General features: G+C 43.7%; 1 protein-coding gene across 2 annotated transcripts in view; it reads right to left on the bottom strand.

Moving 5' to 3' along the window:
- The window catches only part of MRAP2 (melanocortin 2 receptor accessory protein 2), a 62,903-nt gene that overhangs the window by 39,855 nt on the left and 2,855 nt on the right, over nucleotides 1-20,193 (bottom strand). The window contains exon 2 of one of the 2 annotated variants that reach the window (XM_040350046.1): nucleotides 129-252. The exons of the other annotated variant lie outside the window; for it this stretch is intronic. Within the exon in view, the coding sequence (XP_040205980.1) occupies nucleotides 129-139 (11 nt within the window). The 5' untranslated portion in view covers nucleotides 140-252. The remainder of the gene's footprint in view (nucleotides 1-128; nucleotides 253-20,193) is intronic. 2 annotated transcript variants of the gene reach the window in all.

Genomic DNA, 20,193 nt, shown 5'->3' with positions numbered 1-20,193 from the left:
GTCAAACCCATTCACACACACACACGTTACCCAACCAGAAAGGTCTGAGAGTGGTCTGGTTTCCTTGAGAACCAACAGATAGAACACATAGGAAAGGCAGAAATATAGCAAGCATAAGGACAGCTTACCTAGCCGGCATTTAGAGGTCTGCGTTCCCGATGATCCGATCAGAGCGTGGTTCCTTCTGGAGACTCTGCCAAACTCCTGATATGACTCGCCAAAACTGTTATGGAATTATTTCTGATTGGGACCCTAAAAACAGAAGTTATACTGCAGCTGCAGGAACAGACACACAGGACGCAATCACTGTGTGTAAAATGTCTGTTCAGAGCCAAAATGTATTATTGCATGTTATTTTATACATAGATAAGAAAGGGGTGGTGTGAGATGTTATTAAAAGCTAACAAATAGGAATATATTATTAAAATCTAGTGAATAGAACAATTGCAAAAGTAAAACCTTGAGAGTGGAGGGGAGAGTAGAGACAGAGAGAGCTTCTAGCAGTATATGTGTCTGTGTTAGATGAAGGTTACAGAACACATTTCAACAGTGTTAACACAATGTAGTCTCTTGTGCTTAAATGAACAATACAGTGAATGTCCATGTCATTTCAACATGTCTAATGATAGAGATGTATATTAAACTCAGATTGTTGATGAAAAAAAGAGGGCGATTAAAAAAACACTCCTACAACCTGCGCACCCTAGATCACCTCAGACAACGTGTTAATAATAAATCTGTGATAAAGCAGCTTGTAATAAAGCTCAATGGCATAAGAGATAAAAAAGAAACAACTGTGGTTTCATACCACGCTCAACACAAACATCATATACAAAACCATATAGACAAAAATATATAAAAATAAATATTAGTGAAATATTTTTTTACAATATAGTGCAATGTCCATACACCAGCACCAATACAAGTCCAATGAAGTGATGGTGAAATCTTAACCACTTCCCTACCGTGGGACGTCATATGACATCCTGTACTTTGTGTGGGGATATCTGAATGATGCCTGCAGCTACAGGCATCATTCAGATATCCTTCTTTTCAGGCGGCGATTCTGTACACGCTAAAAATTACCATAGCGGCGGTTCCGGTGTTTGCTCGTTCTTATAGGAGGCGGGAGGGGATGTCCCCGCTCCCCCCGCTGTCATCTGGTGCTTCTCCATCAAAGTCCCGGAGAATGAATTGGCCGCCGCCGGATGGGGAGGATAGAGATGACCGCTGACCAGATGGTCGGAGGCCCGGGCGCAACGTTATGACATCACGCCCGGGTACCCGGAAGTAAACAAAAGCTGTGGCTGAAAGCATGAGATCTGTGAATTTCTTTTCATGATCTCTTGCTTTCCAGCTTGGATGAGAAATGTGGGGTTTTATTGACCCCGCATCTCACCATAAAGAGGACCTGTCACACTATTACAAGGGATGTTTACATTCCTTGTAATAGGAATAAAAGTGATAAAAAAAAAAGTAAAATAAAAAATAAAAAACGCCCCTATCCCCAGTAGCTTGTGCTCAGAAGCGAACGCACACGTTAGTCCCGCCCTCATATGTAAACGCCACTCAAACCACACATGTGAGGTATCGCCACGTGCGTTAGAGCGAGAGCAATAATTCTAGCACTAGACCTCCTTTGAAACTCTAAACTGGTAACCTGTAAAAAAAATTAAAGCATCGTCTATGGAGATTTTTAAGTACCAAAGTTTGGCGCCATTCCATGAGTGTGCGCAATGTTGAAGCGTGACAAGTTAGGTATCTATTTTCTCGGCGTAACATCATCTTTCACATTATACGAAAAAAATTGGGTTAACTTTACTATTTTGTTATTTTTTTAATTCATGAAACCGTTTTTCTTCCCCAAAAAAGGCGTTTGAAAAATGATTGCGCAAATACCGTGCGAGATAACAAGTTGCAATGACCGCCACTTTATTCCCTAGGGTGTCTGCTAAAAAATATATATATATAATGTTTGGGGGTTCCGAGTAATTTTCTAGCAAAAAAAATATGATTTTTACTTGAAGAAGAGAAGTGCCAGAATAGGAGCGGTATGGAAGTGGTTAACAAATATCCAACCAGTGTGTGACCATGAGTGCTTTCTTCCACCAACCCCTAGGCCAGGGGTCTCCAAACTGCAGCCCGAGGGCCAGATGTGGCCCTTTGCTAGCCTTCATCCGGCCCTTGGGGCAGTATTGCTCCCAACGATATGAGGCACTATTCCTCATAATGACACCAACAATGGGGCACTATTTCTTCCACTAATAGCAATGATGGAGCACTATTCCTCCTACTGCCCACCAGCACTGGGGCCGTGTTTATTCTCACTGATGCTCTGCCCTTGGGACATTTTCTACCCCCACTGGTCAGAATCCGGCCCCCCTGAAGTCTGAAAGACAATAAACTGGCCTTTTGCTTGAAAAGTATGGAGACCCCTGCCCTAGGAAAACATCTTACTCACTGAAGGTATATGACATCCATGACAGGAAATCACAACCAACACGTTAGGCAGAAAAATCGCCAGGGTAATGTTTCACGAAGTAATGGTATGGTAAAACATAGGTTCAAAAGGAAACTCCTCATAGTGTAGTAAGTCTTTTAAAATGTAATGTAAAACGGCTAAATATGCGCTTACAACAAAGTAGATCAAGATGCGCTCATAGAAAAAAGCAGGGACGCTGACCACGTTCCACCTACACTCCGAGGAGTGGCAGAAGTGACGCGGCATGGGTAATAAGTATGCTGTCTGTGTCCCTGTTAGGGAGATTCACCTCTCTAGTTGTCCTGTTTACCATTATCTTTGAAAGTGTAAATAAAAGAAAATCACAAATTTTAGGTTGTCCTCAGAAAAAAAAAAAGATTAGCAGAGATTTCCTATAACTTCCTAATTTTACTACGGGATAAGAAGTAAAGGGAAATCTCCCAAAAAGGGACAACAATGGCAAAAACAAACATTAAAGGGGTTTGAACCCTCCTTTAGGGCTGGTTCACACCAAAAAAATACACACTCCAGAGTTCCAGCATGTTCTACTTTTTTTTCTGGAACTGGAAAGCCTTATAACTGACTGCACTGGTGTGAACTATGTCACTGGAAACCATATAGCCTACTTTCTATTTTTTTGTTTTTTTTTAATGCAGAAAAAAAATGCACTGAACTGCATGTGGTGTGAACTGGCCCTTACTCTATCCAAAATGGTTCTATTTTAACCACTTGCCGACTGCCGCACGAACATTTACGATGGCGTCAAGCTCCGTGATCGTGCCAACGGGCTCGATGTCCGCCGGTGTCCCGTGATCGTGTCATAGAGCTGCAGAACGTGGGATGCCTGTGTAAACAAGCATCTCCCTGTTCTGCCTAGTGACACTGACAGTCTGCTCCCTCTCATCGGGAGACTGTGTCGTGTCACACACCCTGTAACAGTTAGAATCACTCCCTAGGACACACTTAAGCCCTTCCTAACCCCCTAGTGGTTAACCCCTTACTGCCAGTCACATTTACATAGTAATCAGTGCATTTTTATAGCACTGATTGCTGTGTAAATGGTCCCAAAATAGGTAGCTGACATAGACATCTTTGTCTTTGAGACCCGCATCTCCTGTCATTGGTGACATATTGCCACTAGCAGCGCCAATTTCCCTCTTTACTTTACCAACCATTTTTTGTCTCTTTACTGCACCATCAGCATGGATTTATCGTTTTCTTTCTGTACTCCTGTTATGTTTCAGAGTCTTGTGGCAGGAATGGAAGGTTTGCATTTTCAGTTATAAAAATAAATAAGTGATCTACTGTCTGGTCATTTTCCTGGTGGATACTGGGAGCAGTGTGCCGTTTGGTCTGGCCAGGTCATGCTGTGTGTGTGTTAGGAGTTTTGGGCCCCAGTTTTCTCATCCAGCCACTAGAGGGCACATAATCGCTTGGTATAGCTTACTCTTGTGAAGTGTATGCAGGAAGTAGAATTCATGAATTCAGTATGTTTGAAATCTCATGCGGGCTGAAGAATCGACTTCAAGAAACGCAGCAGCTTATGGCTAGATAACAAGATGTGAGTACTACCTATGGGAGAGCTGGGAGACCAGACAGCGCAATTATATACTGCATCGGTGCATAATTTTTTGGGGTTTATTCAACCGTTTGTCGATACACCCCTCTACGGGTATTAATGCACTTAAAAGGAGTTATGTCTCCAGAATAGCATGCATTTGATCTGCAGGAGCTAATATTTAGGCTGCACTGAAGCAGCATAGAGGCTGAATTCAATATGCGTTGGATGTGCTTGGCTAGTCCAGTATGGGGCCAAGTGCAGGTGGGCATTTGCATATGAACTGCCTACACACGTTTTTGCATGTGCACTCTATACATGCTAGAAATGGGCCCGATGTTAGTAGAACATATGGGGCGCTTGCGGGACGTTCTCCCACCGCGGAGTGCCCCATTATGCACTGCGAGATTGCAGTGCATTGAAGGCTACCGATTGGCCAAAGAGTGCACCTGACCTGTACACTTTGGCCAATCACAGCACGATGTACAGCAAGAGCCATGGGGCCAAGTCCACACCCCACACTATATAAGGCTGCTTCCAACGGTGGCCGTGTACAGTGTGCATTAATGGAGAGAGATTAGGCAGGATAGTTAGTGGATTGAGCATGCAGTCAGTGTAGTGTTTATACCGCAATGCATACCGCAATGCAGAGTATATAGTGCAGAGTATATAATACATTGCAGTTCAGAGTATATAGTGCGGTGCATAATATATAATACAGTGCATTGAAGTGGTTAAGGGGAGCCCTATAACAGAATTAAGAAAAAAAAAAACGGCATGGGGTCCCCCCCCAAAATCCATACCAGGCCCTTTAGGTCTGGTATAGATTGTAAGGGGAACACCATGCCAAAAAAATAAAATAAAGAAAATAAAAAAAGAAGTGTTCCGCAATGTAAATCCACGGCCAATCACGCCGCCCGATGGACCCCAAAAAATTGAAAACGCTCCACCCTCATGGGAGGCTTCCCACCGACTGCTCTCTCTAAGCTTTGACAGCTCTTATATAGGCAAGGGCTGGGCCATCCGGTGATATAACCGGATGACCCTGCCCCCTTCTGACATCATGTGACATCACATGATGTCCAGATTTCGATAAGCACTCCCAACTGCAGACCCCTACAACCACAGCCCAGGGTTGTCGGGAATAGACCTTTGTCCCCCATCAACCCACCCTCCATGTTGAGGGCATGTGGCCTGGAATGGTTAAGGAGGAGGGGCACTCGCTTGTTGTCCCCTCCTTTTCCTGACCTGCCAGGCTGCATGCTCAGATAAGGGTCTGGTATGGATTTTGGGGGGACCCCACAATTTTTTTTATTGTGGCGTGGGGTTCCCCTTAAAATCCAGGGCCTGGTTTGGACGGGGGGGGCCGTATGACGACGACTCCACGCTGTTTTTATTTTTTAAATCTGTATTGCCCGGAGACGGCAATACATTACAGCCGCAAGCAAGTTTAAATTTTTTTTTTCTTTTTTTAGAAATGTCAATATTACTGCGGCATGTTCTATACATTGTATAGATGCACCACTTTACAGGCAGACTAAGGGGACCCCCCCCCCGCCACGATATTTAAAGGAATATTTAATATTTACTGTTTCACGTTAAGCGTCATTAAAATCACTGCTGCTTTAACCACTTAAGGACCGCTTCCTGCACATATACGTCGGCAGAATGGCAAGGCTGGGCACAGGCACGTACAGGTACGTCGCCATTAAGAGCCCAGTCGTGGGTAGCGCGCACACGCGACCCGGTCCGAAACTCCGTGACCGCGGGACCCGCGGGTTTGATCGCCGCTGGTGTCCCGCGATCGGTCACAGGAGCTGAAGAACTCGGAAAGGTGTGTGTAAACACACCTTCCCCGTTCTTCACAGTGGCACAGTCATTGATCGTCTGTTCCCTGATATAGGGAAAGACGATCAATAACGTCACACGTCCAGCCCTGCCCCCCTACAGTTAGAAACACATATGAGGTCACACTTAACCCCTACAGCGCCCCCTAGTGGTTAACTCCTAAACTGCAATTGTAATTTTCACAGTAATCAATGCATTTTTATAGCACTTGTTGCTCTGAAAATGACAATGGTACCAAAAATGTGTCAAAATTGTCTGATGTGTCCGCCATAATGTCGCAGTCATGAAACAAAAACGCTGATCGCCACCATTAGTAGTATAAAAAATGTTTTTAATAAAAATGCCATAAAACTATCCCCTATTTTGTAAACGCTATAAATGTTGCGCAAACCAATCGTTAGACACTTATTGTGATTTTTTTTTTAACAAAAATAGGTAGAAGAATACGTATCAGCCTAAACTGAGGAAAAAAAAATTTTATATCTTTTTTGGGGATATTTATTATAGCAAAAAGTAAAAAATAAAGTAAAGTAAAAAATGTTTTTTTTTTCAAAATTGACGCTCTATTTTTGTTTTTAGTGCAAAAAATTAAAACCGCAGAGGTGATCAAATACCACCAAAAGAAGGCTCTATTTGTGGGAAAAAAAGGACTCCAATTTTGTTTGTGAGCCACGTCGTACGTGCAATTGTCAGTTAAAGCCGAATTGTCAGTGCCGAATCGCAAAAAGGGGCAAGGTCCTCAATCTGCATATTGGTCCGGGTCGTAAGTGGTTAAAAACTTTTATTTGCATTGATACATGTCCACCAGGACAGTACCCAGATCCCTATACACCTTTTATGGCAATAACTTGCATATAAGCCTTTACAATTAGGATTACGATTTTTCCTGTTAGTGTTCCATAGACTTTAATAAAGTTTGCATGTTCGCTAGAACTTTTTGCCTGTTCGAGATGTTCTGGTGCAAACCAAACTGGGGGGTGTTCGGCCCATCCTTAATACATGCATATTTGCATATGAACTGCATACATGTGTATGTGCATATGAACTGCATACATATGTTTTTGCATATGAACTGCATAAAGGCGTGTTGGCATGAAACTGCATACATTCATGCGTATTTGCATTGAACTGCATACTGGTATAAACTGTATAAGGTCACGAACAGCGAAATTACATACTTATACAACTGCATACCTGGGTGCCCACATAATGGTTTACCTGCTTATCTGCGTACTTGCATACCTACGTGGTTGCATGCTAGACCAACATGGTTTTAGGCCTGCATCCCTGGGGGACTGCATATTAGGTTTTTGGCAAATATAGTTGCTACATTGTTTACCTGTTATACAGGTTAAATGGCTCCAGAAGGGAGTGGCGGCCTGGGGAGGCAGGTGCACCACCCTCAGGTCCAGTGATCTTGCAGTGTTCACATCTCCCGATGGACCCGTGGTATCAGCTGTATCTGAGCCACTGTGGTGTTTGGCATTGCAGAGATTCTTGACGCATTAGAATGTCATTAGAAGAGTTTAGCGGAGCTGCAATGGACTGCTGCTGCATCACCCTGAACACGCCTAATCTTGGCTGATCTCAGAGCCCAAGCAGGATCGAGCCTGGTTAGTACTTGGATGGGAGACTGCCCGGGAATACCAGGTGCTTTAAGCTTTTCCCCTCCAGAGTGAGGGAGGCATCTGAGGCTGCTGTGTTTTCAGAGTATCTTGGGCCAGAGGATCTGGTAGTTGAAGTATGCTTCTTGGGACCTTCAGGGTCATCAGTCTTTTGCCTTGCATTGGCTCTTGGAGCAGAAGTTGTGGGCTCATTATTGTAAACACTCAACTGGTAGTGATAGGTATCTTAGATCTCAAGGCACTAGACAAATTTCCAAACACCCTTCTGTTCAGATGAGGTCGGTCCAATCAGTTATGGCCTCTCTGCATAGGTAGATTTTGAGTGTCCATATTCAATGACACATATCTTCACGTGCCAGTTTTTTCCCAGGCTCAAAGTTTTCTGCGATTTGCAGTAGAAACTCACCATTTTCGTTTTGTGACATTGCCCTTCGGGCTTGTCACAGCCCCCGAAGGTTCACAAAGCTCTTAGCCCCGGTACTGAACTTGCTGGATATGCAGGGGGTGTCAATCTCAGGATACCTTGTGGTGGATTATTCTAAAATTCCTATTTCTTTCCATATTCCTTATACTGTTTATTTGTTTTTATACGCATTATGCATATGTATGTATGGGTATGTCACAATACTGCTCATTTTCCTTGAGGATTTTATATCAGATATTGTTTTAAAGTTATGAACCCAGCATTGAAAATATGAAGAAACCGATATTATGTTGTAAAAGTTACCATTTGAAATGGAGATACAAAAGGACATGTTATTGAAAGCAGCTCCATCCCCCCCACTCTCCACTCTTCCACTCCCAAACCACCCCTCCCTCCTAAATTCCTCAATTGTAACAGGAAAGCCTTCCCCTTCCCCTTCTTCTCACTCGGACCGCTTGGAAGGAAACTTGCAGAGCTGACAATGGACTCTTTATGACATGTGGATTCACAAGGGTGTGTGTGCATGCCCAGGAAATGGACTTGAGGGAAGAAACCATCCCTATATGAACTGACCAATGAGGGCTTCATGCCAAGGACAAACCACACAGGGGGGGTGGGTAAGGGGGCTGGGAAATGTGTAAGCTAACCAATAAAATGCATGTATTTGGGATTCTGTGGTTTTAATAAAAGAGCCAGCAGGCTCCAGTTAGTTCTGTTGCTGGTGAATGCTGAGATGGTGAGATGTGATCTTTTTTGTCTATGGATTGCACAGTCTCACCATATTAATTTGAATCAAATGGCAGAATGGGGTTAATCCTGAAATTGTGTCAGGAAATTAATTAATCTATTACAACCTCAATAATCTTGCTCAGGGACCAGTCAATTCAAGATTTAAAGTGAAATATAGGAAGCAAAAGGGTATCCTTCAATACATCTCTGCAGAAGAAAATTATATTTATGTTGAAGCGGTTCCCTACATGCAGTTCTACTCCAGCCAGGTCTTTTGTAGAGGAACATTCTTTCTGTTTAGAACATGAAGGTCTAAACATTGGATTGCTGGAGGGATCTGTCCCTGGGGTCCTGCAAAACTCGATTTGGTGGTTGATTGTTCAAAGTCTGGAGCAGGGTAAACATTTCCTTCCAGTGATATGGAAGATAACCACCACTAATGAAAGTCTTATTAGTTGGGGTGCTCTTTAGTTCAGGGGACTTGGTTTCCACAGGAGAGCTTACCTCCTGTTAATATTTTGGATCTCGGTACACCTTGTTCTGGATTATTGGACGAACCAGTTGCACAGGTTTGTGGTCAGTGTTAAGTTTGAAAATGCCACTGTAGTGGCATATATCAACCACCAGGGTGGCACCAGAAGTCGAACAGCTCAGGAAGGTGAACCACATTTTGTCTGGGGCAGAATAGCATGTGCCCTCTGTGGCCAGTACATATTACATATATAGAAAACTGGTAGGGTTTTTTTCCCAGTCATCAGTGACTAATACCGGGACAGAGGTCCCTGCATCCCGAGACATTCTCTGCAATCTGCCAGCATTGGGGGAACTCTGTAGGTGGAACTACTGGATTCGAGGTTCTATAAAAAATTGGACAGGTTGGGTCTGGGATGAGAGTCCCACTAGCAATAGGGATAAATGTACTGGTAACACCTTAGGAACCATTTCTCCCTAGTCTACACCTAGATGTCGGCTTCGGGGAACTTCCATTACATGACTTATTAATCTTATTATGCCTGGTGTGAAGCCAGGAAATGGCACCCGTGGAAATTTGTGAGTGGGAGATTTTTTTTCCTTTCTCCAATCAGGAGGGGAAATTAGCTTTGGCCTAAGTGTCATTAAAGTGGATTTAAACTTGATTCATAAAAATTTGATCTGGGCACATAGTATGTCTGCAGTGTTTTCTTATCTCTCTTCAAATCACTATGCCCCGTAGCTGTCTCCTGCTCTTTTTTCTGTTATCAGCCTGATCATTTCTGACAAGCGAGTTTGGTCTTGACTGTCCTTGCAGAAGCCACCCTTTGAACCAATTCGAGAAACTCTGTTAGTCCTTTGACTCAGAAGGTGGCTTCTTTGGTTGCTATAACTTCAGCAAGAGTGTCAGAGCTGGTAGCACTTTCATGCAAGGAGCCGTTCTTGGTCTTGCGTCATAAGGTGATGTTGTATCCTCATCCATCTCTCTTGCCTAGAATGGTTTCTAGTTTTCACTTGAATCAGGACAGTGTCTGGCCTTTCTTTTTTTTCTAATCCAGGCTCAGGGGGGAGAGCGCTGAACTATCCTCGCATGGTTAGTACAGCGGCTTTGACCGGAGCCGACAGGTTTTTTTTGTGCAACTCACTGGAATGCACGAAAAAAAAACACTAGTGTGTATCTGGCTTTAGACAGGAGAGTTACTAGTATTGATGCAATAAAGTAGCTAGGTGATGACGTTAAATCTGGCACCTCATCCCTGAAATAGTATATACGGGCAACAATTGGTGAAGGGATTATTACGGGGCCAACAAATAATAGAAATACTAAATATAAAACATATAAAGTTTATTTATACATGTATCACATTTATATGGGATTTTGTTTTTTGTATAGTTTAAATTACTAATGGTGGTCCATAATCCTCTGAAGAAGCCAATCTTGGCGAAATATGTTGGGATAATATATGTCCATCTATTCAACCAAGCTTTTCCATTCAATGGAGATGTGTGAATATTTTATTTTTTTATTGGTCCAATTTTCTCTCTGTATAAATAAACATTATATGTTTTATATTTAGTGTTTCTATTATTATTTGTTGGCACTGTAAGAATCCCTTCAACAATTCTGGCCCAAGGAATACTAGTAGGATCATCAGCTAAAAATAAGAGGGAAAAAAAAAGCAAAAAAAAAAAAGCTCAGCTCTGTGTGTGAATTCGTACACAAAGCCCTGTCCCGACCCCCCTCCCCCTTGATTGGCTCCTGCGTCTCAGCCAATTAGGAGGAGAGTCCAACACACGCCATGGCTCAGGTAACTAATAGGGGTGCTGGGAAAGCTGCTACAGACAGGTTTTTTTATCTTAATGCATAGAATGCATTAAGATAAAAAAAAACTTCTGCCTTTACAGCTCCTTTAAAACTGCCACACACAGCTCGAATTGGGGCCGATTCATGTTAAATTGGCACAAAATCAAGTCATGGTTGCCCCTGTCAGCATCACTTAGTGGGAAATTGTTGGTCTAACAGGGCCTGCATCCAATCAGATGCAGTCACTGTTCATGTTTTCCGACAGCCACTGGAGCCAGCTGTCAAAATACAATAGCCTCCAGAACAACAGCCAGAAGAGGAAATTCCACAATCTGCACTGTTTGGTGTTGATGGAGGAAGTCTATTAGAACAAAAGCCTAAAAGTGTATGGCCATTTTTACATGAATAAAATGTTAAACTGATTTATGTGTATCTTAAAGTTGGGGACACTTTTAGGGCTTGTAGGGCTTGTTCAGGCAGACGACCAGTCCCCCCCCCCCCCTAAGCGCAGAGCCGCTGTCTGCTGCGTGTACATCCACCTCAGAGCTGTGTGCATACAGCCCATAGAAGCAAATGCACACACAGTGCCTGCACAGACACAATCTCATGTTATCCGGGCTGGAGTGGGTGCACAGATCTGAATGCAGAGGCTCTGCATTAAAATCCGTACACTCACTCCTGCCAGCATCCCAAACTTTAAAATGTGATAAAGTATGTCTATGCTTTGTGTGCTTCCACTTCTATGGGCTGTCTGCTCTGAGGTGAATACACATGCATCTGCCAGTGGTTCTGCACCGAGGACAAGCTTAATCACCTGTCTGACTGAGCACTAAAAGGAAGCTCTTGTTCATAAAAGGGTTGTAGGTTATCAAAATAAGGCTTGCTGGAATATTTCATACACAGAAATGTTACCCTTGGTAAAATAGAGGCAACGGGCTGGATTCAGATACATTGGCGTATCTGTCCGCCCGGCGTAACGTATCTGAGATACGTTACGTCGCTGTAACTTTTGGCGCAAGTTCTTTATTCAGAAAGAACTTGCGCCCTTAGTTACGGCGGCGTAACGTATGTGTTTTGCGGCGTATGGCCGCGTAATTCAAATGGGGATGTAGGGGGCGTGTTTTATTTAAATTGGGCTTGACCCCGCATATTTGACGTTTTTTTAATGGCGCATGCGCCGTTTGTGAAAACATCCCAGTGTGCATGCTCGAAAATCCGCCGCAAAACGTCATTGCTTTCGACGTGAACGCAAATTACGTCCAGCCGCATTCGCGAACGACTTACGCAAAGGAAGCAAAAATTTCAAAACTCGGCGCAAGAACGACGGCCATACTTAACATAGGATACGCCGCACATACCCCTCATATAGCAGGGGTAACTTTACGCCGGAAAAAGCCGAAAGCAAACGACGTAAAAAAAAAGCGCCGGGCGGTCGTTCGTTTCTGAATCGATGTAAATAGTAATTTGCATATTCCTTGCGTAAACAAACAGAAGCGCCACCTAGCGGCCATCGTGAAATTGCAGCCTAAGATACGACGATGTAAGACACTTACACCTGTCGGATCTTAGTGATTTCTATGCGTAACCTGATTCTATAAATCAAGGGGCATAGACACAACGGCCGGACTCAGAGATACGACGGCGTATCAGGAGATACGCCGTCGTATCTCTTTTCTGAATCCGGCCCAACATTTTTTTCTTTATGGGCTATAACCCCTGCCAGTTTCTATTTGCCAATTTTAAAAGATCTTTTACTTCCTGTCCCATTACCAAAATAGGAACTGAGACAAAAGCCTCCAAAGTGAGGAAAACCCTGGTATTTACCGGGTCCACCAGAACTTGTGTGCCCATTGGAAGATTTCCCCTCTCTCTCTCTCTCTCTCTCTTCTAGACACAAGCCAAAATTTGTGACTTCTTATCACTTAACTCTTGATGATACCCATAAACAGGACAAATAGGGTGAGTCATGAGCAATAAACAATAAACCTGACTGGGGTTCTAATCCCTCTCCACTTTATCCTAAACAATAAAAAAAGTTTTGCCTTTAGTTATGTGGCCATTTGGGTTACCAACAAAAACAGACATACATGTAAATACTGAATTACTGCTCACTATAAGACCCCTTTCACAATGGGGCAGAGCTTTACCGTAATTTTTGGGGAGGTATTCGGCTGCTAGTGGGCAAAAAAGGGTTAAAACCACCTGCAGGCGTGTTGCCAGCGGTTCAGCCGTGCTGCCCATTAATGTGACTGTGGGGGCCTGTGGGTACATTTACTCAATCCACCAAGAGTGGGTGGTACGAACAACTGAACAAGGGACAATTACATTGGCAGATTCAGGAAGCGAGCAGAAGGAGAATTGAGAGTACAGTTGAAAAAAAACTTACAGGACCCTGTTCACACATAATGCAGTGACCTGTGTTATACCACACTGGATGAGCACAGGTCTCCCCTCTAAGACACGCAGAAAACAACTATTTTCTGTGTGTCCTGTTCACACTGTAGTGCTCCCCAGAGGATTCGGTGCAGTGAGCTGTGATGTAGACATGCTCCATTTTATCGCAGAGTATAGGAAGCATCACATGTCACTGTATAGCAGCTCAACGCACAATGCTGCTGTACAGTAACATGAGTGAAGTGTCGCTTTGTGCAGTTTAAATAAAGTTGAGACGCACACCACACCGTCCTCTACTGCCGTCTCACTGCAGCCAGAATGGAGGGCTGCCGCTGTGGTTTAGTGTGAGGGTAGTGCAAACAGGCACTAAGACCACATTCACACCTGAGCGTTTTGTAGCTTGAAGCCTGAAGCTACAAAACGCTGGAGGGGAAAAAATCTATTATCCTCTATGGAGATGGTTCACATCTCCACTTCAAAACGCCTGAAGCCAGAAGTTCCAAAACGCCTGAAGCTCAAACAAGTTCTGGGACTTTTTTTTAGGCAGATTTGGGCGTTTTTCTGCTTTTAACATTGGTGACGGGGGCGTGGCTTGGAGTCCATGAGAGCAGCAGCGTGATCCCTTAGCTCCGGCTTTACACAGCTATCCTGCTGGCATCCTGTCCTCAATTCTGCACCAAAAGGCACCGATCTGCTCCTAAGGATGGCGGGCACCCGATCCAGGCATGATGGTAAACAATTACGGGCCCCCAGCGCCCCAATCAACGGCGGAGCAACTGGCCCGGTCTCAGAAGCAAAATGGCGCAGATCCTCCAGCAGTGCACGAGGCCGCGCAGCAGCCTGCTTCTTCTGCAGCTCAGGATTCCTATCAGGGGGTGAGTGGCTCTGTCCCTGCTCTATTTCGTACCCAGGCTGTGACATCTGGCTCTTCTGAGTCCCTGGTGTACTCAGAGGATCTTGCATCCCCGAGCCCCCCTCCCCCTACTGCTGAGCCTACACTGGCAGAAATCCTGGTGGCCATTAAGGATGTCAAAACTTCCCTCACTATTCAAATGGAGAGCATCCATATTGATTTCTCCCTCCTGAAACAGGATGTTCAAAACCTAAGGGACAGGACTGGGGAGGTGGAGGGCCGTGTCAGTTCCCTGGAAGATGTCATGCATCCCCTGTCTGCTACTGTGCGTACGGCCACGGATGAGCTGGGGGCCCTAAGGGCCAAGCTGGACGATTTAGAGAACCGTTCCAGGAGGAACAACCTTCAATTTGTGGGGTTCCCGGAACAATCGGAGGGGTCCCGTCCAGAGAGATTTCTACATCAATGGCTGCGTGAAGTTTTCAGGGTGGAGGAATTCTCCAAAACCTTTGAAATTGAGCGAGCGCATCGTACCCCGCCGCGTGCTCCGCAACATGGGGCCCTCCCCAGATCTCCCATTGCAAAATTTTTGAATTGAGAGAGTGTGAAAGCAGCCTAAGTGTGGTATTTGCATTTGGAATCTATTGCTGTGAACTTACATCATGCGTTCAAAGGAGCTGTCCATGCAAGTGAAACAGGCCATTGCAAGGATTCAAAAACAAATCCATCAGCGAGAGATAGCATCAACATTAGGAGTATCCAAATCAACAGTGTGGTACATTCTGAGGAAAGAAGAACGCACTGGTGAGCTCAGCAACATAAAAAAGGCCTGGACATCCATGGAAGCCAACAGTGGTGGATGATTGCAGGATCCTCTCTATTGGTGTTTATTGATGATGTGACAGAGGATAGAAGCAGCCCAATGAATTATACAGTGTTTAGAGATCTACTGTCAGTCCATATTCAGCCAAATACAGCAAAGTTAATTGGACAGCGATTCACATTACAGATGGACAATGATGCAAAACACACTGCAAAAGCAACCAAGGAGCTTATGAAAGAAAAGAAATGGAATATTCTGCAAAGCAACTTGAAAGAGCCTCTCCTTTCACTCCAATGTGAAATCTGAGGGCTTTTAACCCCTTTTTTGGCCGCTAGAAGGGGATTAAAGTGCCCCACTATCAGCCGAAAGGCGCAGCAAAAAAGCCCCGCTAAAAATAGCAAAGCTTTACCGCCGACGCCCCCACCACCTCAGTGTGAAAGAAGCCTTAGAACCTGGCAAAGCATCAGAAAGGAGGAATGTCTTTGGTAATGTCCATGGGATACAGACTTCAGACAGTCATTGTCAATATTTTATTTAGGATTGTACTCATTCACTTACATTTGAGCCCCTGAAAATGAGGGGGGGGGGGCTGTGTATAAAATGGTTGCAGTTCCTAGAATTTGTACTTGGCATTTATGTTCAACCCCTTTAATTAAAAGCTGAAAGTCTGCACTTCTGTTGGCATACAGATCCAAAAGTATGAAAATTGTGCCTATGTCCAAATATATATGGACCCAACTGTAAACTGGAATTTTTATTTATCATTTGTTATACTAGTAATGGTGGTGATCAGCAACTTATAGCAGGACTGTGATATTGTGGTGGACATTCTGATGCTGACTCTTGACACTTTTTTTGTAACCACTGACACGAATACAGTGATCAGTGGTAAAAATATGCACTGTCACTGTACTAACAATTTTGGCTGGGAAGGGGTTAAACAACTAGGGCGATCAAAGGGTTAAAGGTTTGCGTAGCCAGTGTTTTTGTGTACACAGTGTGTTGCTTTTACTAAGGGAAGTGATGATTTTCTTTCCCTGCTTTGCAGAAAAACAAAATCCATCACTTCCCCTATGTCAGGACAGAGCTTTGCCTTGTTTACATAGGCAGAGCTCCATCCAGCCTCTCTCCTCGACGATAAGCAGGTGGCGGCAGACATCCATTGGCCGGCACGTGCTGATCAGCTTCTGCTGTGATGAATCACAGCAGAAGCAGCGCGCCCCCTACCAGGAAGTGCAAAATCATGTATGTATGAGCAATTCTGCAAAGAATGGCAGTAAATATGCTATAGGGCAGTAATTAAAGTGGATGTCACAATGTAGAGAATAAGATTTCCTATCATCTGTGCCCAGTCTTGCCACACAGAGTTAATCCAGCTCTGAGCAATCCTCTTTTTATTGTTCAGGGAAATAAAACAGACTTCCAGATAAAAACCAAAGTCCTTGCTTGAGTGACAGGTTATTTACATATCTCGTGCACTGCTTGCAGACATACACAGTTTCTGTAAAAAGTTCTCAATTCACATCCCCCACCCCTCTTTCCTCCAGCTCTATGTATATTCTGATGGCTGTTGCATTTTCTCAAGGCACTGAACTGTGACTAACCCCATATTTTGAAAACATTTAATCAAAATGCAGGGGAGGGGATGTGAATTGTTCACTTTTTTTCAGAAGCAAGGACTTTGGTTTTTATCTGGAAGACTGTTGTATTTCACTGAACAATAAAAGAGGATTGCTCAGAGCTGGATTAACTCTGTGTGGCAAGACTGGGCACAGATGATAGGAAATCTTAGGCCGCGTACAGACGAGCATACATGTACGATGAAACCGGTCCGCCGGACCGTTTTCACCGTACATGTATGCCCGGGGATTTCTGTATGGTGGCTGTACTCACCATCATACAGAAATCCGCGAGTAAACAATACGCGGGGCGTGTCCGCGCCGTCGCCGCGACGATGACGCGGCGACGTGGGCGGCCCTGCCAGTTCAATGCTTCCACGCATGCTTCGAAGTCATTCGACACATGCGAGGGATGGCGGGCGCTCGGACATGTACGGTAGGTCTGTACAGACGACCGAACATGTCCGAGCGGGCAGGATTTCAGCGGGCTGTTTTAAAACAAGTCCAGAAATGTTTGCCCGCTGAAAAAAGACCCGGCGGGCAAATGTTTGCTGGAATCCTGTCTGCTCGGGCCTACACACGACCGAACATGTCTGCTGAAACTCATCCGCGGACCAGTTTCAGCAGACATGTTCGTTCGTCTGTACGGGGCCTTATACTCTACATTGTGACATAAAAAAAAAATATATATATATTTTTTTTTGGGGGTTTACATTCATTTTAAGTATTTAAACAAAATGTTTCCACTTAAACCTCAAAGCAGTTATGCATATTTTGCCAACCCATGGACTAGTGACTGAAAACTGTTTCAGGCATCAAGACACTAATGTCAAGACCGATGTTTTTTTACTCATTTTGCATGATCTTCCTCTCGTTAATTTTTTTTAGGTCCAAGCACTAGTCATCCCTTTATGTACTTATATGGGGTTATAGTGAAATCTTATGATTTCAGGTTCTATCCAATCGATGCATTTCTTCTGTATTGTACTGAACTGCATCAGGTTACAGTGGAACCTTGGATAACAAGCATAATCCGTTCCAGGAGAATGCTTGTATTCCAAAGCACTTGCACATCAATGCGAGTTTCCCCATAGAAGTCAATGGAAACGAAAATAATTTGTTCCGCATTGACTTCTATGGCATGCAATACCGCATGTGGCCAAAGGTGGGGGGATGCTGGAGACCCTCGGAAAGGCCCGGGGACAGCTTGGATGAATTTGGAAAACCTTGGAAAGCCTCAAGAATGGAGTATTTCTACATTTTTACAAGTTTTTAAGAGTATTTATGAGCATTTCCGGACGGCTCCAGCGCCCCCCCATCTCAGGCCAAACACGGTACTGCACACTGCTGTGGCTTGAATCGAGACAACACTCGCAAACCAAGTCAGGATTTAAAAAAAAAAAAACAGTGTTCGTATTGCGAAAAGCTTGTTAGCGTTATTCGCAATCCGAGGTTTCACTGTATTATTGTTTTGTAATATGCCGACATCTAGTGATGTTTTTCAGCCATTAAAACCTGTTTGTTTATGCAATATGGTATCTCCCTCTGTCTTTAGTGCAGTTATAGCTATATCCTCCCTGTTTCTTCCATGTTCCTTCAGTACTTTGCAGAGACAGGGCTCAGGAAAGTCATGAAAGGGGGGGGGGGGTGTAAAAGCAATTGTGCAAGCACAAGCTTGCACCACTCTTCTAAACATTAAAAGTGAAGCGAATGCTGCTCCTAATTAACAAAAGGTGAACAAGCCTGTTAATTGGAGTGGCCAGTTTTCTGTTCTCTGTGGCTGTGACATACACAGAACGCGGCACATAAAACAGAGCTGGAGCTACATGCTCTGATCTGCCATCCCTGACTCCAGCTTGGCTCGGAGCAGGAGGAAGGACAGTTGTAAACCCTGCAGACACTGCTCTTGTAGAGTAATCACTGCACAGCCAGAGAGAGGGATATGAGCTTAAAGCTCTCATCCCATATGACAGGTCACACCTGTAGAGAATCTATAGCAGTTTTCTAGATAGAAAAACTGTTGTATCCCTGCTGTAAATTAGGGCACTAGTTTGTTTCACTCTGAGATGGGAAGTGGCACAGGTGATACAGACAGACTTAAAATAGGTCTATCAGCTTAGTTAGTGTGGCACGCGCCACTTCTGACAGTTTTGGAGTTGGCAGCTTAGTTAATTGCCCAAATTGTCTTCCTACACTTCAAAAGAACTGAAAAACATCCTTTGTACTGCAATCAGCTGAAGTAAGATTGCATTGCATGAACAATTAAGCCTCCTGTGGATGATGCCAAGTCAGCAAGTGACCATCCAGACGGTCTAAGGAGCTATGTCGATGCTTAAAGTAGCATTTAAAACCGTACAAGTACAGTAACCGGAAATTACACGGGCACTAAAAATATGGTTAGATCAACAAGTATTTTTCACTACTTCACCTAAAAAAGAAAAGCAATCCAGCCAACACATCTAAGAACCGAATGTTATATTTAGGATATTCTTCTTGGGTATGGATACAATTCTGCCTGCACAAATAATATTTCACTGGAATAAAATAGACATTTGCAGCAATCCTTTCGATCAGATACATGTTAGAGAACCTTCAGTCATTTTTTCATCTTTCCATCTATTAAATCCTCTGCCCTTGTTGTTTTAACTTTGGATAGTATTTATTTATTTTTTCTGACAGTAAATACCTTATACAGCCCAATTCCTGTTTGTCTGGTAAAAAGCCTAGGCTTATGACATCATGCACAGCTCTCTCTAACTCTCCTAAGAGTTTGCCAGGAAGGGAGTGGGGATGAGTCATAAGAGGGCCAATGAGAGCTCCAGAGATGGAGGTGTGCCTGTGTCTGTGTAAATCCAGGAAGTGAACAGTCAGAAGCTTCAGCTGCCCACAGTTAAAATGGTTGCAGCCAGACTCAATGGAGGGAGATTTCTGCAGCATATTTGGCAAGTACAGAATCAAACTATATATAAAATAATATGCAAAGTGGTTGAAGGGGAGCTTCATAATGGGAAATATGTTTTTATAAAAAATTCTGTGAGCATACTGCAGTTCCTCTTTAACATTACATTTAGTAGAGGCCACATGATGATACAGGTTTAAGTTAAAATAAAATAAAATGCATCTTTCTGTCATTCATTTCTGTAAAAAGATTCAGGTGCCATAAAGTCACTACTAGCTCTGGTTAGAGATGATACAATGAGTGGTGCATTGTGTTCATGCTTAGAATTTAGACACTACATAATCTCTGATAAATGAAGGAATTGCTATGAGTCAATACAACAAATGGAGTTCCTTCTTGTGTCAGTTTCTTGACAGGTCTGTGCAGGCATGAGGAAAAAAATCAATACAAGGCAGCCATTCCTATTTGTCAAATGCAGTTCATTCATTACCTGACTCTTCCCTAACACACGATGAGTTCTGACATTAACAAGGGGATTTAAATGCTAAACCCTGGAAAACTTATTCATGTAAAATAAAAATGCAACGGAAACTTTTCCCTGTTCTGATGGATGCGCCCTCTGTATATTTCTGTCTTCCCCTCTCTCTTATCTTTCTATCCATCC

This window comes from Rana temporaria, chromosome 4 (assembly GCF_905171775.1).
Source record: "Rana temporaria chromosome 4, aRanTem1.1, whole genome shotgun sequence".
Classification (NCBI taxonomy): domain Eukaryota; kingdom Metazoa; phylum Chordata; class Amphibia; order Anura; family Ranidae; genus Rana; species Rana temporaria.
Note: the sequence above shows the minus strand (reverse complement) of the source record. Positions and strands in the feature narration are given on the sequence as shown.